This window comes from Pithys albifrons, chromosome 4 (assembly GCF_047495875.1).
Source record: "Pithys albifrons albifrons isolate INPA30051 chromosome 4, PitAlb_v1, whole genome shotgun sequence".
Classification (NCBI taxonomy): Eukaryota; Metazoa; Chordata; class Aves; order Passeriformes; family Thamnophilidae; genus Pithys; species Pithys albifrons.
Window position 1 is genome coordinate 81,253,299 of NC_092461.1, and position 19,694 is coordinate 81,272,992.

Here is a 19,694-nt window from a genome sequence, read left to right on the forward strand (position 1 = left end):
CAGTAAATCTAATTTATACTGTGAAACTGAGATTAGAATCAGACTCATTGAGGAAATCATTTTGTAAAGACTAAATTACAAACATAAAATTACCTGTAATTATTAATGTAGTGTTGTTGCTTATGCCCTGTTTCCTTTTTCTCCTCCTCTTTTTTTTCTCCTGATATGTATCTTCTTAAAAGTGCCAATCAATGGTAAGTTGCCCATTTGCCCCATGGAAGAAATGTGGAGGGTTGGGAGAGTATGTGTCTCATAAAAATTTTAACCAGCCCACGGGGATCTCCTGTTTGTTGGCTTGCATGTCAGTTGACATATAACATTCCATGCCTAATGTGGTGGCTCATGATATGCCGTGGTCCTAAAGCATGTTCAGCACTCAGTCAAGGCATTTTTCCTTATAAGATGATCCTTTGCATTTGTCCTCTTGTAGTCTGTCTCCAAATGTTGTTTTCAGATCTACATTTCCATTGCAGTCCTAGCTTGATGAAATCATAATCCATTTTGTGCATCTTTTTATTTTGCTCACTCCAAACATTTGCTCTAAATTTGTAGTGTAAAATACAGCACTTCAGTAATCTACGAAGAATGCAAGTCCAATTTCATTCCATGGGACTTGTTGAAGTTTCAGAATGAAACTTCTGTGCAGTTTAAAACCAAATGCCTATTTTGAAATGTGTTTGTTATCAGCTAGTGATATTTAAAACAATATTAGAGTTTGGACTGCTCTGCAATGCTTCCATTGTAGAACTATGGACTTTGCCTCATTCCAATCAGTCTTGCAATTTCCCTGTGTAAACTCCTCCATGGATTTACTGTTCTTCTGGTGTAGCCTTCACAGAAAGAAGCAATGCTGATGGTGTCAGATTTCTGCCATTCCTCTAGAAATCTGTGTAGTTTCTGTTTCTTTTATTAAGTGAAAATGAGCCGGAACATCATGAGATGCTCTTTTCCTAGATGAAACCCATACGATGGTCAGTGACACAAGCAGCCTGGTCCAATCCCATACCTACAAAAAACGAGATCCAGTGGATGTGCCCTACCAGACTGGACAACTCCATCCAGCCATCCGTGTGGCTGACTTGCTGCAGCACATCACCCAGATGAAATGTGCAGAAGGCTATGGATTCAAAGAGGAATATGAAGTAAGTGTCAGGTCTAATGATCTGTTTATTTTGTCTTCTGAACTATTGGCTGTATGTGTCTGCTACCTGTATCATAAAACAGGAAAAGTAATTATTCAACTAAGTAAGCCAGCCTTCTGTGTGAGGGAAAATACTGAATGGAAAGGATCACTTTCACAATGAGCAATTTTTCTGATTGTAACCAGTCAGGATGAGAACAGAGACGTAACAACCTTTGCTTGGAAATCTCTGTTTAATTCTAATTGCATAAAGCTATATATTAAAAAAAACAGGTCCACTAGTGTTTCTCCCAGAACTTCTCATATTTTCCTTTTACTACTGAAAAATATAGCTTTTTTCCAAAGTTCTGCATCACAGATTGTCTAATTGCAGTTACCCTGTAGAATGATACTAGCTTTGAAATCAAGTTCTGCAAGCATTATTTCTTGGGTTAGCAGTATTTGTCATGGAGAGGAAGTGCACAAATCTTCAAGAGAGGCCTGCAGTGCTATCAAATTTTATTTGTGGTGCCTGAACTATTTTGAACTAGCTGGAGGCTCTCTCTAATCCCCATTATTTTTCATATCCACTTATAGTCTGCTTTCTTCTTTTCTTGTTTGTTTTTTTTTAAATTCAGCTTCTGTTTCTTCATTTTACGCTAGAGTGACCTCTTGCTCCCTGTCACCATCTTTGGTTTGAATGTCATGGCCATTGTGTCCTGGGAAATACTGTAGGAATGCACAAACTGCCCTGTGGATTCTGACTTCCTTGTGACATGAGTCAGTTTGCTAAGTGAAAAAAACAAAAAAACTAGCAGAACTTATTCTCAAGCCCAAAATTAAGGGTAGTATTATGAGTTATTTTGAAAACTTGGCCATGCTAAAGAGTTTCAGGAATGCACCATTCCTCAGCCAAATGATTTGAGACCCTTTAAAAACTGCTTAGGTCAAATATTTTAATTTCTAGGGGATAATGATTAATGTCCTTTGTCCACCTTTCTCTGCCTTTTAGCTCAGATTTTAAGGAGTTTATTCTTGTGAATGATTCTCACATACAGAAACACTAATATTGATTGATGTCTACAGCAAGTAGTGCCTTGCAGATTACAATTCAATGGATTTGAACCTAGAAAACAAAGTAGCACAAATGTTACTTCACAGAGGAAAGACACATAAGATTGTTCATCAGTTTTGGACTATACATTGTCAAAATTGTCAAAGAGTGTGAGAATTTTTGAGGTAATTCGGATTGGTCAGGTAGGAAGATGCACTGCGTAAGAACTTGTGGGGTCTGAATCTGTAGGCAGACTTGAAGCTGTCACCTCTGAATTACTCTGTTAACTTCTTGTACTTGATGTGGACTATGATCCAAGACAGTGTGATTAGATTAAAAAAAAGTTCCCTGCTGCATTCTCTGGAAAGCAAATATGGATCAGCAGCAACCCACTCCCCCATTTCCAGGAGCAGGCTACACCTGACAAAGCCTGTGTCTGCCTCTGTGTGTTTTAGTGTCCATTTGTCCAGTTGAGAAATCTGTCCAAATTACACTGCATCTCCATCACAGTACACAGCCCTAAATTTATTTTCCATGGAAGTTAGAATATGAGAAATCAGAGGGTGTGAACGGGTCATACTGTGATGTGACTCTGACACAGCCAGTGAGAAGGAGGATGACAGAGATTCAATTTTAATTCTGTGTCATCAAAGTAGAAGCCGGGAAAAAAAAATCTTTCTTTTATCTGATGGAAAGAGAGGGAAGAGGACAAGCAGCAAAAGTCATTTAAATTACTTCCACTCTGTAGGTCAAGCAACAATTTCTCTTTGGACATATACATGGGTATGCACAGCCCTGGAGGTTCAATATACCATACTTAAGTTTTAAAGGTAGGAACTAATGTATTAATCGCTGCAAGTCCTTCAGAATGACTAATACAATTAGTAGTACATTGCTGAGTTTTTACAAGTGTGCATAGTGCTTGCATTTTACAAGAGATGGTGGTTTTTTTGAACTTCACGCTTTGTCATGCCAACTTCATGTTATAAGAAATGCTTAAATATATAATTGTTTAAACTGCTATTTGTAGTATTAGATTTCAAAAACCCATGCTTCAGGCCACTTCCAAAGTGTGTCACTGAAGACATTTTTTCCCGTAAAACATAGAAAACAATTCATTCCCAGAAAGCTAATCACTTGTCAACTTTCATTTGTGTAGCTGACTTAAACAAGTTTGTTCCTGTGGGGTTTTATCCCACTGTTATTTAAAAATTATAGAATTGAAAATTCTTGTCTTTGGAAAAGACTTGCTCATCAGCCAAAACCTTTTATACCAGCATCAAGCCTAGAGGAAAACTACAATTAATTTATTAAAAAAAAAAGAAGACTGTAAAATGGAATTTGTAGTGCAACCAATGACACGGCTTTTTAACTACAGCCGATCAAATGATGCTGCTGAGAAACAATTTCCAGGAAAATCATTTAATTTTGAGCCTACCAAGCTGATGAATGGCATCCCATTACAGACTGTAGGTGTAGTCATGACTAATGCCAGTAGATGCAATACATTAAGGTGCAGTTTGTTAATAGTGACAGGGAAGGGGAACTTGAAATAGTGAAGCTGCATCTGAAAAAGTCTTCTTTATGTATGGAAATTGTTAGAATCATAATGAACTATAACTAGCCATATCTTTGAGGGGGTTTTTCCCATTGAAATACTACAGTACTGCTGGTTTTCCTCCATGTGCAATGAACAACTGCCCAGTATATTCTAGCCCTGCTAAGATTGCAAATCTTTTTGTTTACACTGCTGTGAAACTGATACTGTCCTCTTTACAAATTTGAACTGGACAATGAAAGAGTTTTTTCCTTATATATTATCAGAAGGATAACTGTCCAAATGAAAACAAAGAAAGAGTTTGACAGGGGATTTGTTTTGAATGAATTCTCATAGATGCTTTTTGCTCTAACAAGACTGCAGGATTATATAGTCCCACCAGGGAAAGAGTTTGATTCAGGAGAAATTCGCACAGGATTCACTCTGAAAGTAAATCTGTTGAACTCAACAGAAAGTAAAAGTATCACCCATTAGGAACACTTCAGAGGAGTGCAAGGATATAGAGCACATACTGTGGTGGATAGTTTTAAGTGCTTTAAAATAAAACCAAATAATTGGTGCCACTATTCTCAGTAATTAGGGCTACAGTTCACCCTCTAAGCGCATATATGTAGTTTTAAGTCCTGTTGGTGTCATGCACGAGTTTTTGGTGTGACATAACTGACACAAAGGAAAAAGGTTGAAAAATCATCTTTAAGCAGTGTCAGGCTGGTAATTAATCACTCAGTGCTCAGCTCTGCATTAGGATTTTCTTGGGATACTCGGTGTCTGTCTGTAGTTCCCAGTATATGGGGGCTTGAAGGAACATCCTGCTTTGCCAGATTGTGCCCTTTGGTTCTCCTTCTGGGAGGAGTTGAGATACTTTGGCTCTCATCACTGAAAAGGCTTTGGTTGAGTATCAGCAGGAACACAGTTGCATAGCTTGGCTCTGTTTCTTCGAAGGCATGCATGCAGTCTCCTGTTCCCTCCAGCAGGATCAGGCCCTGCGTCCTGGTTGGAGCAGTGCAGCATCCCATACTGTGCCTGGCTGTGCCTGTAGAACCAAATGCAGACATGTCCTTCCTGAGTGGCACACCACTAACAAGTTCACTGCCCACTTTCCCTTGTGAGTCTCAGGTTTGAAAAGAGCATGGATACAGTTACGTAAGCTGTGGACTCAAATGCAGACCTTCATTTGCAGCCGAGTGGAGTGTGAATGATTGGGATTGCACAGAAAATCTTGAACTGGGGGAAATTTCTACACAGCTAGGCTGCAGTGGATCTTTAAAATCCTTTCTATCCCCTCCCAGAGCCTTAAGAAAGGGGAGATCTTAGCTCAGCACAGCAGTGTTGGACTGATAGGATAACATTGGCCTGATTTCCCATGCACCCTTACACTAATTGTGGCTTATTTAAGCTGTTTCCCAGTACTACAGCATGGGAGAGCTTTCACTGAATGAAGGAGGCTCATTTTTCGTCTTCTTTCTGCATTAAAGAAACAAAATAAATAGAAAAGAAGAGAAAAGTGGTCTTCACAATCCCTCACTGCTTTCTTACACCTGTCACCTTTTGGTTTTCAGACTCTCTGGTATCACAGTGCTTTACACTGTTACCCTTTCTCAAGAACATGTATCTTTCCAAAGGCCATAAATCCATGGAATCCAAGAAACGAGTTCACCTCCTTCCTAAACAAACAAACTGGGCTACTGGAGACGAGCATAGCTTGGCATAGCTAGGGCAGAAACAGAGGAATTCAACAGAATTGTATCATTTTGGATAGGTTTTATTTTAACCCTATTTTTGGCTCAACTTAAATTGGTGCCTCCTCAATGTAAATTGGTTCTTTGCCAAATTAAAGGTAGTTGACATAAGACAGTTTCAAATCGATTTCAGAGTGTCCACACAGAAGCTTGGACTGGTTTAACAGAATTGATTTTAAAACACACCTTTAATTAAACCAGTGCAACTCTGTGTAGATAAAACCCTGCAAAATCAATTTCACATTATGTTACATGACAGGGAGTTCTGAGCTTCCATTATCTCAAAACCAGAGGTTCCTTTGAAAAGCCAGGATTTGCAAAGGGTATCCTGCTCAGATCAGCCTCACTTACTGTCACTAACTGGAATGGATCAATAACAGTTTTAAAAAAGGTTTCTCCATGTACCTTTATCTTTAAGGCCTCCTCCCCACTGTCTGTCTTGTCTTTGTTCTCCTCCCCTTCTGTTGAACATCCTTTCTCTTAACTGTTTCAGTCAGGAAATTATTTAAGAATTTTGTCATTAAACCAATACTATTTCTAAATAGTAAAGTTATATACTGTCAAGATAAACTGCAGATTTTGTCCCTTTTGTGCTGCATGGTCTCCACTCTGATGTGTTGCACCAACATAACTATATTAATATCTAAATCATTGCACTTAAATAGGTGAATACAGGCTCAGAAAGCCTGTCAAGGTCAGGAACATGAAATGTATTTTCTAATGTGTGTTAAACAATTCGTTTCAGTTTAGCACTTCTTAGCACCTATTATGGATTGGTAGAAGTATTTAAAAATAGTTTATCTGGCCACAGTCATTTTTCAGTTATACCTTGGGGGCCTGTGGTCAAAGGTGATCATAAAGAAATGAATAATTAGAAGAGGATTTGGAGGTGAGTGTTGCGATTAATTGGGGGTATGAAAGAAGTTCTGTCTTCATAGCAGGATATTCATTGAAATGGAGCTTTAGAAGATATGCTGATGTAGATGTGCTGAGGTGGATATGCTAATAGTCAATAGAATCCAAGTTTTTCACTGTCCAGTGGATTATCTGGGGTAAATGCAAAATGGTTTTAAGAAGGAAAATAGGGAAAAAGACATCTCTAAATCCAGTAAAAATGCAGATCCTTGTTTTGGGGGGCAGAAAGTATGACAGGCAAGAAGGGAAGTTTTTATGGAGGAATTTTGCCTCATAGGTGTCTGCTTAAGGTTTTGATTTTTTTCAGACCACTGTTAGATTACTGTCTGACTTAGGAAAAAAAATCTGATAAAATTTCCATTTTCTGCTGTCATGCAAAGCCCTAACAGACTAGAATTCTGTCACTCAAACCCAGTCTCCAGTAGCATCTCTGTGCTTCTGGGGCCCTGTTCTGAAATTTGAAAATAGTAGGAAAGACAAGTATATTTTTATGTTTTGTTGATATAGCTACTGGTAGGACCCAGCTGGTGCTGGTTTTTCCTGCATATTGCATGTGACTGCAACTAACCTTTCTCACCTCCAACCAGTACATTTTTATCACACCTTTTCCACTGATTTCATTTGATGTTCTGCATCACCAGCTGAGACAGTCAATACCACAATCAGTGCAGGTTATTTCTTAGCCCACAAGACACAAATTACCCAAAAACCAGAAAGACTCTGGAACATTGGCTGGGAATGGGGACATTAGTCTGCAATCTAAGTACAGGAAGGATAGCATCTGTGTCCTCAAGAACCTAGAGCAGGTAATTGTTCTTCTCTTTCTATTTTTGTAATAATGAGGAAAATTCATTAGAGATTGTAAATGTAACAAAGATAGAAATAGAAGTAAAACAGTGGGAACTTGTCCTGTGAAAACAGTGTGGAAAATTGCTAGGAATATTCAACTATAGAGATCATTACTATTTTTTTTCAAGTTTCATCTGTTTAGATGGGACTCAAAACAATCACTTGAATGCCCAGTTGAATCTTCAATCTTTAATACTGGAAATTTGCAGTGATAGGCATATATTACTGTGGAAGTGTTGTCTCATGTACACTGAAGGGTACCTGCATCTAGTGGAGTTATAAAGGTCCTTTATATGAGGCAGATATTCCTCCTCCATAAAAGGACTGTGTTCAGATGTACCCAGTTTCTTCAGATTGCCATGAGATCTGCGACAGCCTTCCAGGAATCCCAGGTAACTTGTTCCTGCTCGGGATTATCTCAGGCTCTTGGACAGCAGAAGGCTTGACACTGGTGAGACCATATCTAGAAAGATTGAAAGTAATAGTGAAAATGAGCAACTGCCATATCCACAAAGCATGTTTTGGTTTGGAAATTCTAAACTACTCCAGATCAATACCAGATTGTCGAAATAAAGTCATCCCAAATCTGAAACTACATTCACTAGTGAATAGCCTATGTTGTTAGTGACACAGCTTCTCAGTATATGCAGTATCCATTTAATTCTTTAGTAAGTCTTGTAGCAAAATGGGTGACTTCCAGTTGTTCATCAGCAAGAATCAGTTGTCAACAAGTTTAACTGTATGACAGTTAATGGGAATTTATTTGAGACTTTTTTCATTCAGAGGAGGGACAATTAGTTTGTTGAATGTCTTTTGGTGTGTCACCAAGGTTTATGTGATTGTAAACCTATCCTTAATAGCTCTGAATTTCTCTTCTTAGCAGATTTCAAATCTATGAGAAGGGCTGTCACAGTGTCACATGACACTGCCTTATGCCACAGTGTGGTTAACTGCCCAGTGATCAAGATGACCTGGAACTTTATAAATCACAGTTTCCCTCTCCTGCTCTTTCTAAATGCATTCTCCTCCAATTTAAATAAAAGTGCACGTATATGCAGAAACATCTCTCTACTTTTTTTTTGTTTAAGCAGGTTTAATTAGAATTTATTCTTATCACAGGAAATAGTTTAGGCAGGTCATGGCTTCATTAGAAAGGCTTTGTGCTTTTATCTGTTTGAATAGCAAAATTGCAGAGCTGTATAGACTAGAATGCTTCCAGTATCCTTAGGATTACTCTCAGTGGGGTGTATGCAGCTGTTTGCTCATGCTGGCTTTGGTACTGATCAGTCTGTGATTTACTTGGGTATGAACCTCTTGTTTTCTTCTTCTCAGTAGCCTAAACAGTCTGAACTGTGTATGATCTCGGGCAGCAAGGATATCTAACATGGAAAAAGGATGAATAATTCAGCCCAATGTTTTTCTTCATATAAGTCTACCTGTCTCATTCTTGTATGGAAAGGTTAGACTGTGTCCTAAAGAAAGCCTGGTAGCTTTTAAGTGCATCTTTCATGACCATTGTATCCCATTCAGCAGTTAAAACAGAGACTAAGTGGTATTGATCCAACTCAGGAAAATGTTGGTCCACTCAAAATTCATGAGCTACAGATTCTTAGGCTGATCTGTTGAACCAAGTAAACCAAGTACAGGTTGTTTTTATGTAGGAACTCTGTCAGCTATTTCAGTCATTCTCTGCATCTACTGAGTCTGGTAGTACTGGTGCATGCAGTGGCAAACATATGAATGAGTACTAAATATATCAACAATAAAAAATGTGCTGTAGCATGTCATTTCTCATGGTCCTGAAGATGCCCTGGGAGTTTTATCAGTGCTCCTATGTTTAGCAGACATTTGTTTCATATTTCATAGCTGGACTGAAAATCTAAATGTAATTTAAAGCATGATAAGCACCTCTTAATGTTATTCGTGATCCTTAATGAGTGCGTCTACTTAAGCATTTAAAATGGAATAATTTTAGCTGTTGTATGCAGTTTTGTACATATGCTTCTGGCCCTTAATTATCCCATGGTAATAAAGTTTCAATTTATTTTAGGAAATTGTTTTCCATCTTGGATCCAGCTGCCACAGTAGTCTTTCAAAACTTGTTTTAATCTTCCTCCCATTTTCCTGACCTATGACTCCATCATTAGGATCTTTCATTCTCTAAAGACATTGCAAAATTTTTCTCGATTTATTCTGGAAAGATTTGTGAGCTTGGGCAATGTAAAATTGGAGCATTAAGAGAAGCAACTTCCGAGTTTCAGTAATTGTTATCAATTTGGTACTAAGCAGATCTCTGGAAATCCTGTATGCACATCTTATAAATCCAACTAATTAACACAGGGCTTATATAATGTTAGTGGGAATAATTAACCCTTTCCATCTTACTGCTTCCTCATGTTGATATGTACACAGTGGTATATTCTCATTCTTTTAACAACCAACTCCACTCCACACATCACTCCACTATTATAGCATGTGGAATCTTGCACCATTATTCTCCAGCCAGTCTTGTCTTCATGCCCTTTGGCATACACAGGTTGAGAAACAGTCAAACTGTACCCAGCAGACAGAGTATAATTGTCTCTGGTTGTCTGTTAGTCCTAAGTCACTTTTTCCGACTACTGCTACTATGTTTCTGACTACTGCTACTATGTTTTTGCTAATATCAAATCTCTGCTTTCTCTCCACCTATTGAAATTAGGGTTTAGTTTCAGATTTAGCCAATCTGTGATTCATCATGGGCTATTGAACACCACAGTAGGAAACTAAATGGGGCCACTGAACTTCATTTCAGTCATAATATGAGTTTCCAGAGGGAAATCTGCGAGAATGGCTTTAATGCTCACAGCAGTGAGGTCACAGGTTAATCACTCTAAATGGTAGTGACAAGTATGATTTGAAAGAAAGAAAAGGTTTTGAAACATTGCAGGCTATATGCAGCGTATTTGTACCAGCCTGACTTATTAATTATTCAAATAAGACATTGAATATTTGATCAGAATCTGTAATCCCTTCTTCAGTTAACGTATTATTTACTTTTGAAAACTGCTGATGTACTGTACTTTTCCCATTGCACCTGCAAAAATGAATTGGTCCAATTTATGTGCACAGAATAATATATGGTGCTTAAACGTTCAAGATATTATTCATTACTTCCTACTCATATAAGCCTCCTTGCCTTCTTCATATTTTATTAGTGCCCTTTAAAAAGTCATAAAAAGTCAGTCATGTAGTTATTTCATTTTAAATTATGCAAATGATGCTAAGTGCAATTATAATCTATTTTTATTAATTATATATGCACCCTATATGTTTTCTATAGATTGCAGTTATTCACTACAAATAATTAGGCATTTGAATCCATTGCCGGTCTCGTGACCAGAGCATTATTACTGGCTGTTTGTAAAGTGAGAGGAACACTTTTCAAATCAAATTAGCATAATGTAGCTATTAGGTTTTCATTTAGCATCAGATTATCCACAGAATACATAAAATACACAATATTATCTATAATACATTTGTGTTAAATAAGTTAAAGTAGCCATTATAAATTTTTCAGGAAATGAAAATTTGCATTCTTATGTAGCCTGTGGGTCAGTGTATCTTTTAAGAAGTTTTCTAACTGGAATACAAGACTTCTTCTTACATGTATTTTGTAGTACTTTAGTACCTGTCCTGTCAATGGAACACATGATCATCATTTTCTAGCAGGAATGATGTTTTTCTTACAACATACTGATTTGACGAGCCTGGAAGAGTCTGTGGGAAGTGTCAAGTCCATGGAAAATCTGCCAGGTCATTGCTGGTTCCCTGCCATTGCCTCTGTCTCAGTGTGATAGCTGCTCCTCAGTTACCCTTCATGCTGGATCTCAGTGATGCCACTGACTGTGCTATTATGGGGCTGTGATGTTCTGTAACTGCTTGGCTCTGTATGTGTCTTACTAATTAGCAGTTTGGTTGCCCTGGGTCCTCAGCAAGTCATCTGGGAGGAGTAGAGGACATATCCTGCCGAACAGGCATGAGAAGATGCAGACATCTTGGTCAGGCAAAGATTAGCAGGGTAACTGGGGAGAAAATTGGCCTCCAGGTCAAAGCCAATGGGAAGTCTGTAGTACCCATGAAAACAAAGCAGCTCAGGAGGTGAGCAGAAGGAAAACCAGGCTGCCTTTGGGGCCTTGTGAAATACTGTTAGTGACAGTATTTCAGAAATAATGTGATGGCAGCATCAACCATTTAAAATTATTGGCGTTTGCAACTCAGTTCAAGACTGATGAAAATTCATAATACTGACATATATACTTCATATATACTCATCTAGCTTTTAGGTGCTTGCCTGTGCAATAATAACTGTTCTTAATATGTATCAGGAAAGAAGCTCTTACATCTATAAGAGAGAGGTCTAAGTCTCTAAGAGACAGGCTATCTGCTCTTACACCACACACCAAAAAGGCTTATAGTGTAAAGCTCATTTTTAGATTTTTCACGTCCTTCCACTATCCTCCTGATGTCTTAAGAGAGACAGCAGAAAACAGGACTTCAGCCAACTTAGTTAGGATAAGATAAAAAGGTTCCTTTAATGTCCAGGCCTAGGGCCTTCAGGAATACATGTTGACGCGCCTTCGTGTGTCCGGACCCGGGCTTTGTGGGTTTAACAATAATGTCCATCCAATCCCCTGTTCACCCTTCTCTCAGTCCTGCCCCATCCCATCCCCGGCACATCCCATCAGGAATTGAATCAGGGGGCATCTGGGATCTCCTCTTCCTTCTTCATCATCTTCATCTGCTTTGCAGCACACAGGGGTACTTGGAGGCCTTTCAGTGTTCTGGGCTTTGAGGTTGCTCTGCTTGTGTTTAAAAACTACAGTAAAACTGGCATTTCAGTTTGTCGTCTTGCTCATTCTCCCATTCACACTTCAGCTCCATCTCTTATGCTCTGTGCAACACTTCTGTACACAGCCTCTCTAAGGTTGGCATAAACTCTACATGAACTATGCAAAGATTATGTGAGTAAGAAATCCTTCAAGTGACACAAGCCACTTCATCAGGTCCAGAACCAAGTCTCTACCTTTTTTTCAGGATGGTGAAATATCACTCATTCCTGGCTGCTGTAATACACCCTTAGGAAATTCTGAGCTGTGCCAGAGACCAATGTTACTTCTGCAATTCTAACACCAACGTCTGGTATCATATCATATCATTCATTATTTCTTGTATTACAGGGAATTGGGAGCACTCAACAAAGCTATCAAGCAGCAGGTTTGAAGTGAACAAAAGGAAATATTTTTCACAGAGCACATAATTACATTGTGGAGCTCATTGCCTCAAGATGCTGTGAAGCCAAAATTATAAATGGGTTAAAAAATGGACTAGGCAAATTCACTGTTAAACACAATGGCTATGTGCAGTCTTTGGCTGAGGAAGAGATTGCTCAGGAAAGCCATTGATTGTTAGAAGCTAAAAGGGTATGCTGGGGAAAGATTCACTCTCTGTTTGCTCTATTCTTCATACTTTTTTGTAAACATCTACAACTAGTTCTCTCGTGGTGAAACTAATCAGTTGTATGGACCTCTGGTTTGACCCATTATGGCTGTTAACTCACATAAAGAGGAAGAAAATAAATCAATGCTCCTGTATATCCAAAGCAAACAATGTAATGTGAAATGGTAATTCTTTTTTTTTCTTTCCATACCAGTAGTCAATTTTATAGAACTAACTTCAGTTTATAAAGAACACAAACTGCTCTTTAGGTCAGTTAGCATTCTCAGTGTTTTCCAGTATTTTTACTTTAGTAGCCGCTTCCCTGGCCCACTGTCTCTCTGTGTCTAGGTTAGAGGGGAAAAAACCCAAAATGTTTACCCACAAGCGGGAGAGGGGGCCTTCTCCACAATAATCATGCCACTCTTTATAAATTTAAGGGAAAAAGGAATTTAATACAAGAAGGATAACTGTTCTTAACTGCTATATATAAACAGACTAGTGCAAACCGCTTCCCCAACACCACAAGAAAAAGAAAAAAAACCCAACAAAACCCAACAGGTTTTCCTCCAGGAGGAAAGTTATACTTAAGCAGTGTCAAATGTCACAGTCCTGCGGGCTGCAGAGTGAGTTCCCAGTAGTTCCCAGTCCCACTTCAGTGAGACAGACGAGTGGTAAGCTCCCAGATGAACTCTGTGTCTCTTGTCCCAGATGAAGGAAAAAAGAAAGCTAAAAGTGGGAAAACCACCACGTGTCCTGCAAAAAAAACAGCTGCACACCTCTCTCTCCCGGGTCACTGCCCCAGCCACGGCGGGCAGGCTGTGACGGTGCAGACGGTGGTCAGACTGGAACAGAGGCCGGGATCCCAGATACAGGAACCAGGAGAAACAGCCACGGCGAGGAGAAAAACAGCGTCTCAGCCAGAAGCCCCAGCAGTGCCAGCAGAGCAGCTTCCCTCCTCGGCAGCCACCGCTCCAGCGTTCAGCAGAGCTAAGAATGGAAAGCTGTCCCCCAAAACAAAAGAGACAAACCTGCCCCCATCCAAGTGATCAGCAGTTAACTACTTCTTTTGTTAACTACTGGCGTGGGCAGTTAGTGGCAGGGGAGAGAATTTACATAATAATCCCAAACTACAACACTCTGTTGGATGGCAGGACTGCGGTGGTCTGAGGCTGCAGGATAATGATGCTGTAAAGGGAAAGAGAAAAAAGAAATTCAGTTGGAAAATACTCAAAATGCATGTAGTTGCTATGCTAAAGGCTAGTCCTTTAGCCCTTATTTCTGAGTAGTGCTTTATTGTACAAATAACCTTATTTCCATTAATTAGACCCTTTCAAGAGAGTCGTATTATTTACACTACATTGAGGTAGTGGAATTACACTCCTCGTGTGGGCAATAAACCACTTCTTGTGTTTTGGAGAGAAAAACGGTTGTATGAATTCTGAAATTAAACAGATTGAGCTTCCAATCCACACCAAAGCATTTGTTTAGGTTTTGCAATTGGAAAAACATTTCAATTCAATTCAAACTTGGTGTCTTGCTGCTTTCCTATTAGATTTTTACACATTTTAGTTTTACCAGTGACTTTTAATTTGTCTTTTCTTTTACATCACCAGCTTGAATTTTGCGTTTTGATGGTTACATTGTGAATCAAGTCGATAGAACCAACAGTAGCTGAAACATACAAAAATGTTTGAATCCAAGGAAAATCACATAAATTGCCCATGCTTTTAATATGTTTAATTGTAGATCTGGTTTGGGATTGACATTTGTCAGTTTTTTACTCAGCACTTCTGTTTATTTCACTCATATTTACTAAGCATATGTATCTCTGGCACACAAAGAAAGCTAAAAAAAAACATGCTATCTGCAGCATTTAGGACTTCTCTGAAGTTTAACTATTTCCTGAATAGCTTTTATTTCTTGTTACCGAGACTATGTGTTTGTTGTTTTTCAGTGACATTTTTTGAATACACTGTCATCATGTCCTAAAGACACTATAATCATAAACATCAGTCAGTATTTAAACATTGCTGAGGTAGAAGGACAGCCTAGTTGAGAAGCAAATGTCTTTCCTTTTGACATAACTAGGAGTATGTTTTAACTAAAGTACACTGCAGTGTATCTTACAGGGGATCAGGTTAAATCTTTCTAAAGCAGTCCTTTTCCAAGGCCATTGCCTCCTCCTTCTCCTGAGCATAGCAGGCAGGAGGGTGGATGGGGGTCTGTAGGGGCCAGTGTAAGTGCATCCCTTAAGGAAAGCTTTTTGGAGTTCTACCTTAAAGAGAACAGAGCTACCTGGAGTATGTGTGGTGGCTTGTGACCAGTGAGAGGCTGTGGTGTATGTAAGGTGAACTGGTTAACCAATAATGTAGTAGCATGTTGGACGTGAGAGTGCATAAAAGGTGTGGATATTACTGCATGAGAGTTAGTTGGATCTAGATCTACTGATGTAATAGGAACTTCTAGGAACTATCTGCTTCTACTATGAGCTATGAAGAGCTGTCTGTTAACCTATCTTGAATAAACTCTGAAGTTATGAGCCTTCTGATCAAGCCTTCTGATGACTGCTGGGCCTGAGCTCTTCTGACCGTCAGTCCATAACCCAGCTCGGTATAAGGGGCTCCCCCTATAGGGGTCCTCCTCCTTAACACCAGGAAAAGTGAGGAGCAGGAGGTGGACTACATCCCAGCTTTGCGCTTTTCAGCTATCAGCCCTCTTCTTTATCCTTCAGAGAAACAGTGGAATTGCCCTGACTGGGGAGGCCAGGGTGTGGAAAAAACTGTGGGAAGGAGTTATTCTAGGGTAGTAATTCTGTGTTTCTGGGATAGAGGGAGCAAAATGTCATCTTTTTACGTGTCGTATCTCCCCCAGTTTTTGGTTTAGCAAGTGCCAAAGTCACTGGAAACCCGACTAGTCTGAAAGTGTAATAATAACTTGATTATTTTGGTATCATGAATATTTGCATATTGGTACCCATATGACTGTTTTAGTATGGAGAAGTGTGTTGGAATGCTCAAGCTTAGTAGTGCAGTAATATAAAAAATAAAAAAGGTTGCTTTCCTCTCTGTTTTCATGAAGAAAAAGGAAAATAAATTCACTACAGAAAGTGCTATTTTGAATGTGGCTAATACATACCACATTTTAAAAACCTGAAATGCATGTGCATAAAGCAGTGAAGTATTCCATTCACAATACAGTTCTGCCCACGCCTGGAAAAGTTTCTTCTAATGAAAAAAAAATTATTGTCTTGGTTTATGCAAGAATTCAAGTTTTATTTGGTGTCATATCAAGTATTTGTATTTTAACTGATATGACAAGTTTAGTTGCCAGCTATTACGATGACAGTGAAGTTACAGAAATGGTAACTTCCATATTCACTATCTATTATGGAAAAATTGAACTGTACTTTTTTTGGGTGTTGTCTGAGATATACTTTTAAATATATACTTATGGAACTAAGATTCAGTTTACAGAGGTTGACTTAGGGCAAAGTAGGGAGCCAGAGCAGGACATGGGACCATCATGTTACATTGACAGATTTGTACTAAATCCAGGCACCTTACAGGTAATAAGAGGTTTCTCTTGGAAACCTAATCATTGTTAGCAATGTACATTTTGTGAACATTTGTGGACATTTTGCATTGATGGTCCATAGACCTAGGAATGATATCTGTGTATTGTATCAAAGGATGGGAAAAGGGGTTTGGTTATTGAGATTTTATTGTACTGTAAGCGTGGGAAAGAAGCAGAGTTTAAGGTTCACTGAGCCTGGATCAGTTTTACTGTCTTTTATTATCTTACCACCTTTTACTAATTTGACTGTTTTTACCATCCCAGTGTCCCGGGAACCTATTTTGTTTTGGATGTTAAATCTCTTCTTGTAACTTAGGTAATTCCAGGACATTTTTAGTTTTGAGGCAATTTGGGCTGAAACCTAATTTTAAAGACTACTATTTCCCTTACCCAACAAATCTCTAGTATGAGGAAGGTATCCTAACCATTGAGCTGTATCCAGGGTTCTTTCTCTTCAGCTGAGGGTACTGAGGTTGTTTAGCCTAGAGAAAAGGAGGCTGAGGGGAAACCTTATCACTCTCTACAACTACCTGAAAGGAGGTTATAACAAGGTGGGAGTCAGTCTCTTCTCCCAGGTAACAAGCGATAGGACAAGAGGAAACAGCCTCAAGTTGTTCCAGGGGAGATTTAGATTGTGTATTAGGAAAAATTTCTTCACTGGAAGGGTTATCAGGCATTGGAACAGGCTGCTCAGGGCAGAGATGAAGCTGCCACCCCAGACGTATTTAAAAGTTTAGGTATGGCATTTAAGGACACAGTTTAGTGGTAGACTCAGCAGTGCTTTGTTAATGGTTGGAATCGATGATCTTAAGGGTCTTTTCCCACCGAAATGGTTCTGTGATTGGTGAGGGTGCACTCTACCTCATCATCCAGGTCATTAATGGAAATCTTCAATCTACTGAGCTTTCTAACACTCCAGCTGTTAACTCCTTCTTATATGTCCCCTCTAGTACTCCCTCTCTGGGCCCCACTGAGCTGACATCTCTCAGTCTCACAGCAGTAAGTCTTCCCCTGTTGTTTAAACAGGTGTTTCTCAAAGTTGAAACTTCCACCAAATGTCAGGACTAATATTTCAGTGCCAAGTCACTCTTGTCTGTCTCACTCTTCATCATTTTATCGTGTTCCATTTGCAGAATTTGGCACATAAAGTTTAATAATACTCTTAATAAGGAATGTAATAAATATGGATTATTTTAAACAACTAGTAATTGCCTTAATTAGACACAGATGCCTGGAATCTTTGTATTGTCTTGTAAGGGAAATATTTATGTAGAGATTCAAATTTTTGAAAGTTTTGTTTTATAGAGGGATGCAGAGAATAAAGGCATCTGCTGCTTTTCAACAGAGCTTTTATAATGTTGGCTTGCCTTAATTAATCTAGCTTGAGTGCAGTGTTTTAATGAAAGGAAATGTAGAATAAAAATGTAGAGCTGCAAAGTATATAAATCTTGAAATGTCCACAGAGAGATGATAAATTGCTGTATTTTGCTCAGTTTATCCAAAAGAGAAATGAAGAAGCAGATTGCAAACCCCAAAATTATACATTAAGTCGTTAAGCCTCAATCTTCATTTCTGAAGAATTGTTTTCATACTCAGCAAGATCAGAATCTGAACAGAAGAGTAACTAGGTGACATGTTCACAAGGGTCTTGTACATGAGGAACAAATCCACAGAATAATGTCATGGGTGTGATCTAAGTGCAGAACTATGATTGCTCCGTTTCTATTCTTAAAGCTGTGAATATAAACCATATTTTACTCTGCTTTTTCCTTTGTGACCAACCCCTTATTTGTTTGTTAAGTTTCTTATTTCCTAATCCGTTTGTGTTAACATAGACTTCATAACTTTTCAGTTAGCTCCCTTACTCCATAAAAAACTCTACTTCATGTCCTCACCATATTGTCCTTTAGTAAAAAGACTAGCCTGTCAAACAATAGCACTTTTCTTTCCTTTTTTTTTTGCCAGAGTCTGTTTTCTGTATTACATTTGAGTCATTATTTTACTGAACTGTGCTGTTACTTGTACATGGCAATTGTAAAACACCACCCAACTAGAAGAGACATCCATGTTGCAGATCTGCCCAATAACTGATGACACCCAAATTCCCATCTCCATCATTATGGCTGGAGATTGATTTTTTTTTCTGTTAGTTAGTCCAATACTTAGTTCACTTGCACAGTATATTCTCTGAATGTAGCTGTGTGAGGGATGTGAGAGGGGAGAAGGGACATTTTTACTGGGACATTCAGAGATCTCCATGGCATTGCACAACATCAGTACAAGCTCAGAAGATTTCTCAAGGCTCTTTGAATGTTTTGTTCTCAGGCATCAGGAATACACTAGTTGATTAAGTGGAAAGAATGCTGGACAATCCAAATGTCCATCAATAAGCTCCTGTACATGCCTAGTGAAACTGTCCCTTGTATATTTTTCTGTTGAGAAAATATTAGTACCACATATCTGATGTTCGGTTAATGGTGCAGAAATGGTCTTCTAATGACAGCATTTAGGAACAGCAACTTCTTTTGGCCCTCCCTCATTGTTAACTTCCATGAGTACTTCCTCTATGCATTACCCCATTAGCTGAGCCTGAGTTGTTTAAATAGCCTTGATTCCATGTATTATATACTTGAGTAAACTGTCTGTTTTTAAGCCTGGTTGATAAATTGCTGCAGGAATACCTCTCTTGGAATGAGAAAGTGCTGTATATACATTTCAAACATCAAAATAAGGCAATTCAGTTTGGTAAGCTGGTGCTCTTCATTAGTGTGCCTAAGCAGACACTCTTTGTTCTAACAAGTAGTCTTGGGGTTGTATTGAAGTGCTGCTGTGTGTCAGTATACAGTGAGCAAACTAAAAATAATTAGGTTAACAATTGACAGCAATACTTGTCATCATTGTCTATCCCATTTCTGCCTCTACTATTTTTATGCTGATTATAGGCTCTTAAATACTCAGTATTATTCTTTCAATGGTTTCTTAGAGAGATGGGAAATCGTCTAGGACAAACACCTTTTTTTTTTCAAAGTTTTTACCCACCCACTCTTTTCCAGTAAGTGTGCAGTTGTCCAAAAGGAAGATGATTGACAGGAAGCAATTATAGTGTGAGAGCTTGTGAAGGGATGTCTGGTAAAAGGAAACATGACTTTAAAAACCGGAGCCAGGAGTTTTGAATAGTGAAGTAGAGGGAACTCCTGTTGCTGTGGAAATACTGAGTGGCTCTACCGTGACACATTGCTGCTCCCCCTCAAGCAGAAGAGTGTAGCAAATGATAGTCTCAGGGGCTGGATGCCAGCCAGGAAAAGTGGTAAGTATACATGGAGCTTTAGATAGGAGATCTCTTTCTTTAGAACAAGGAAAATGCTGATCTAAAAGTCAAGCCTAAAGGAATGACTAATTGACTTTATT

The 19,694-nt window shown here is 38.8% G+C and overlaps 1 protein-coding gene across 13 annotated transcripts in view; it reads left to right on the forward strand.

Annotated features, from left to right (window-relative positions):
- Positions 1-19,694, forward strand: part of PTPRM (protein tyrosine phosphatase receptor type M) — a 467,851-nt gene that overhangs the window by 376,433 nt on the left and 71,724 nt on the right. For all 13 annotated transcript variants that reach the window (XM_071554784.1, XM_071554787.1, XM_071554785.1 and 10 more), the window contains one exon: positions 955-1,142. In XM_071554784.1, coding sequence (XP_071410885.1) covers positions 955-1,142 — 188 coding nt within the window. The remainder of the gene's footprint in view (positions 1-954; positions 1,143-19,694) is intronic.